Source organism: Olea europaea, chromosome 10 (assembly GCF_002742605.1).
Source record: "Olea europaea var. sylvestris chromosome 10, O_europaea_v1, whole genome shotgun sequence".
Taxonomy (NCBI): Eukaryota; Viridiplantae; Streptophyta; class Magnoliopsida; order Lamiales; family Oleaceae; genus Olea; species Olea europaea.
In genome coordinates this window covers 34,954,136-34,959,154 of record NC_036246.1, presented here as the reverse complement: position 1 = coordinate 34,959,154, position 5,019 = coordinate 34,954,136, and the positions used below count along the sequence as shown (strand labels likewise).

Here is a 5,019-nt window from a genome sequence, read left to right as displayed (position 1 = left end):
ATCATATAATTTCAAAAAATTCACTATTTAATTATTTTTTGCCATATAATGGTCATCAAACATGGTTAAGTGATTCATTTAATATCATGTTAGTACCTTCTAAATTGTTGTTATAACACCAATAATACTAAATAACATTACTCAAACCCAATTGCATTTCAACTTTACGTCTCATTCAATACATGTTTCACAAAATTTTTAAGTACTTGTATTTTGATCATACATATTTTTAACTGTACATTCTTTAGTATTAACAATTTTATGTGATTCTTAATCACAGATTATTTAGGACCCACTGCTTCCAATCACTTAAAGTTTAGCCAAGCAAACTTAGTCAATGAGATCCACTATATAACAAGAATTTTGGGCATGGGCCACTTGCAATTTTTTGTTACAAGACATTATCAGAAGCTACAAAAATAAATAAAATAAAATAGGGTTGAATGTGTTTCAGTATGAACGATTTTTGAACTATTTTCAAATCAAATCATTTCGGTATTTAAACCGAATCTTGTACTTATCATTTAATATCACGTTAGTACCATCTAAATTGTTGTTATAACACCAATAATACTAAATAACATTACTCAAACCCAATTGCATTTCAACTTTACGTCTCATTCAATACATGTTTCACAAAATTTTTAAGTACTTGTATTTTGATCATATATATTTGTAACTGTACATTCTTTAGTATTAACAATTTTATGTGATTCTTAATCACAGATTATTTAGGACCCACTGCTTCCAATCACTTAAAGTTTAGCCAAGCAAACTTAGTCAATGAGATCCACTATATAACAAGAATTTTGGGCATGGGTCACTTGCAATTTTTTGTTACAAGACATTATCAGAAGCTACAAAAATAAATAATATAAAATAGGGTTGAATGTGTTTCAGTATGAACGATTTTTGAACTATTTTCAAATCAAATCATTTCGGTATTTAAACCGAATCTTTTTTTCTTTTTTTATGCGGTTTGGTTTAATTTTAAACCATGATTTTAATGATATAAAAACAAAATCTTTTAAACCAGTGAAAAAGTAAATATATTGCTCTAAAGTTTCGATATAACACTTAAATTGAAAGATAAATCTATTTGTACACTTGGTGTACATATAGCAGGTCCGTAAATTGAAACTTACTAAATATAGTCGCAATGCTTATAAAGTCTCAAACCCTCAATACAAACGTAAAGTAATAAAATAATACAAAGTTCAACTATAAAATCTAAACTTCCAAATTCATTATTTCAGAAACATTATCATAAATCAGTCTTCTTATAGAGTCAATAAATTATACATCTTAGGTAAAATAAGTAATTTTTCTTTTTTAAATTGGGTGATCAATGTGAATTGATTTCAAGAGATTTTTTGACTATTAAAGCTGAACGTTTCTAAATGATTTGGTTAGATTTTAAAATGAAACCTTGATAGGTCTAAGTTGACCCAAAACAACAATTACAAAATCACAATTGTGATTCAATTTGATGAATTGGCAAATTTTTTTTTTTTTATTTTATTTTTGTTCATCCCTAAAATACAAAGTTTAGAGCTAGCACGACCGGTTGAAAAAAATGGGTTGTGACCGTTGGAAACCTCACTCGAATTTTGCTTTTGGTAACAATTTAATTCAAAGTTCAACTATAAAATCTAAGCTTCCAAATTCATTATTTCAGAAACATTATCATAAATCAGTCTTCTTATAGAGTCAATAAATTATACATCTTAGGTAAAATAAGTAATTTTTCTTTTTTAAATTGGGTGATCAATGTGAATTGATTTCAAGAGATTTTTTGACTATTAAAGCTGAACGTTTCTAAATGATTTGGTTAGATTTTAAAATGAAACCTTGATAGGTCTAAGTTGACCCAAAACAACAATTACAAAATCACAATTGTGATTCAATTTGATGAATTGGCAAATTTTTTTTTATTTTTATTTTATTTTTGTTCATCCCTAAAATAAAAAGTTTAGAGCTAGCACGACCGGTTGAAAAAAATGGGTTGTGACCGTTGGAAACCTCACTCGAATTTTGCTTTTGGTAACAATTTCTTTTCCAGAAAAAAATAAATATTTATTTCTGATTTACACTTCTATATTATTTTGAAAATGTTATTTTATTTTACTTAAAATTTTATTTTTTTCTTATTATTTATTAATATAAACATTTTCAAACTTTTGGTTTAGACGAGATCATGTTAGTTAAAATAAAAATACCATTTCAAATATTGTTATAAATTTCAAAAAATTATAAAATGTGATTTTATTTTTTATTTTTTGTTTTTTACAAAAATGATTGACAAATAATTAAACAAGTCAACACAAACCAAGTACTTTGGAATATTTACTACAAAATGAATTAAAAAAAAAACTAAACCAATCTAATGCTAAATTAATTTTGAAAAGGATAATTATATTCACACAACATTTTTTTATTTGTTATATCACATTTTAATTTAATTTAAGATCCTCAGTCGTTGCTTAACTATAACCCCCATGTCCTTAACTTTATTTTTTTTTACACATTCTTTTATGCAATATTTCATTAATTAGCACATCTCATAACTTATTGTAATTTCTGTCTAACAAGTCCGTTCAGAGACAAAAAAATAACTTACTATATATATAAAAGGTGTAATGAGTGGTGATGTGTGAATGCCAAGTTATGAAGTAGACGAGGTATAAACTTAAAAAAATGTAAAAAGATATTTTCTTATTTTAATAATTTATTTTAATTTTTAATAAATTAAAAAAACAATTTATAGGAACTTTATATATTGTATTTTAACGTTTCCAACAAAAATTTCATTTGTAAATACTAAATAGTAAATAAATATGAATTTTTGGGAGTTTTCCTTTGTTTAAAACTTCAAGCGGCTGTTTTGAATTTAGGACAGACAAAGTGAAAAAATCAACCTTTAAATTTTAAATTAAAAGAATAATAAAAAAATTAAGAATTTTTTTTTTTTTTTTGAAAAATGATAATAATGCTCCTAGGCTCATATTAGCTTTCAACGGTGCTAAATAAGGCGTCAAACCACTTGAATTGGCATTTCAGCCACACATCGAGCTTAGGCGTGCATTTGAAATACTGTTCAGAAAAATAATATAAAATAAAAAATTATTTAAAAATTGTCTTTATAAAAATGAAAACTTATTTTAAAAAAAAAGTTACTTAGAAAAATAAAGCCTTATTTTAAAATTTAAAAAGAAAAAACTTTTGTTTTACCCCTTTTCAAAATTAGTGAAAATGGTGAAAAAAAAATTGGGTGGTATAGTGAAATGTTATATGAAATTAGATAGTCATGACTAAACATTATATAAATTGGGTAGTTATGGTAAAATAAAATCAATTGGGTGGTCATGGTGACACTAAATATAAAATTTGGTGATCATTGGTGGATTTTCTTATTGTTATTGTGTGAATGGGTGGTTCAAAATGAGTATGTAGGAAAAAAATGTTTGAAATAAATTTCATTCATCAAACGACGGCTTAATTTTATCTTTTATTAAGCTTATCACATAACATCACTTGAACTGGTTACCGATTAACATTATTCATTTTGTTTACAAGACATAGCGAAAAGACAAGAAAACTGATTTCAGAAAAGAAAAGAAAAAATTTGTCAAGAAAACCTGCAAAATAAAAAAAAAAGACTAAAATTTTTTTATTAGGAATGGCGATATTCAGAGTTTGTTTGGGAGTGATTTTGAGAATTGATTTTTTGATCGTTAGAAGAAAAATGGGGTCAACTTGTGAAAGAAAAAGTCAAACAAGACGGTTGAAATAGTGAAATAACGATCAAAAAATCAATTTTTTGGAGGAAAAAATCGCTTCCAAACATGCCCTCAAGGTTGTCAATTGATATTGCGGATTCGCGGAAATAATTTTTTCACTTGATTGACCAAAGGGCACAACGGCTAGTTCGTGAACGGTAACTTACAACGGGTGAAAAATTCAAATATATTGAATTCAAAAATAGACCCTGCCTTCTTGTCCTCCCTTGCCCTCACTCTCACTATTCTTTCCCCACTCTCTCTGCGCTCTTCTCCATTTTCGCGGCTGCTCTCTGAAACCACAACAATTTTTTTCTGATTACATAATTCCTTCTTCTGAACTGCAATTTATTTAGTTATAAACACTAAAATTGAAGATGATGAAGGACAAGTGGAATGCGCCGCCGGGTTTCAGATCGACTAAATCGGCTCCAACATCCCCAGCCAAGCCTCTCGGGATTTCAAGAACTCGATATGAGTCCTTTCACGTTGCCTACAAAGTCCCAGTTGGTGACACTCCCTATGTCCGAGCCAAAAATGTTCAAGTGAGTTGCAGATCCCATTATTAAGAAGAGAGAAAAAATCATTTCTTCTTCTATTTTCCTTCTGATATTTTTTATTTGGTGCTTAATTGAGCCTATATTGTTTACTCTTAACATTCTTTCGTGTATCAGTTAGTCGATAAAGATCCAGAGAGAGCAATACCGCTGTTTTGGGCAGCAATTAATGCAGGAGATAGAGTGGATAGTGCTCTGAAAGATATGGCCATTGTGATGAAGCAGCAAAATAGGGCTGAAGAAGCCATTGAAGCAATTAAGTCTTTGCGCCATCGCTGTTCAGATCAAGCTCAAGAGTCCCTTGACAATATTTTAGTGGACCTTTACAAGGTAAACTATCAGTTTTCCTCTTTAATCATCTTAATAATTACCCTTTAGAGTCTATACGAACTTGACATAATAGTTTGTTTGTTCTCATTACCTTGCATGAGTACAGAGATGTGGAAGATTGAATGATCAAGTAGCATTGCTAAGGCACAAGTTGTATCTAATTCAGCAAGGAATGGCTTTCAATGGGAAGCGCACGAAGACTGCAAGATCCCAGGGGAAAAAATTTCAAGTGTCCGTGGAGCAAGAGGCCACCAGATTGCTGGTACTAATTCTGTCAAATCGAATTCCAATTTTATATATATTTATTCTTACGCTGAACGAAATTGAATTATAACAATTTTTTTTTTTTTTTT

At 28.6% G+C, this 5,019-nt stretch overlaps 1 protein-coding gene across 1 annotated transcript; it reads left to right on the top strand.

Moving 5' to 3' along the window:
- The first annotated feature begins 4,005 nt into the window (after positions 1–4,005).
- On the top strand, positions 4,006–5,002 carry LOC111402744 (protein POLLENLESS 3-LIKE 2-like). The gene is made up of 3 exons (XM_023031085.1): positions 4,006–4,324; positions 4,454–4,666; positions 4,773–5,002. Exons 1-3 carry the CDS (start codon positions 4,157–4,159, stop codon positions 4,998–5,000), a joined length of 609 nt encoding a protein of 202 aa, XP_022886853.1. The 5' UTR covers positions 4,006–4,156; the 3' UTR covers positions 5,001–5,002.
- The last annotated feature ends 17 nt before the right edge of the window (positions 5,003–5,019 follow it).

Excerpts from the sequence above, each read along its gene's own strand:
- LOC111402744 (XM_023031085.1), top strand. The coding sequence starts at position 4,157 with ATGATGAAGGACAAGTGGAATGCGCCGCCGGGTTTCAGATCGACTAAA. Across the intron at positions 4,325-4,453 it reads TCCGAGCCAAAAATGTTCAA|TTAGTCGATAAAGATCCAGA; the intron begins GTGAGTTGCAGA and ends TTCGTGTATCAG. Across the intron at positions 4,667-4,772 it reads TTTTAGTGGACCTTTACAAG|AGATGTGGAAGATTGAATGA; the intron begins GTAAACTATCAG and ends GCATGAGTACAG.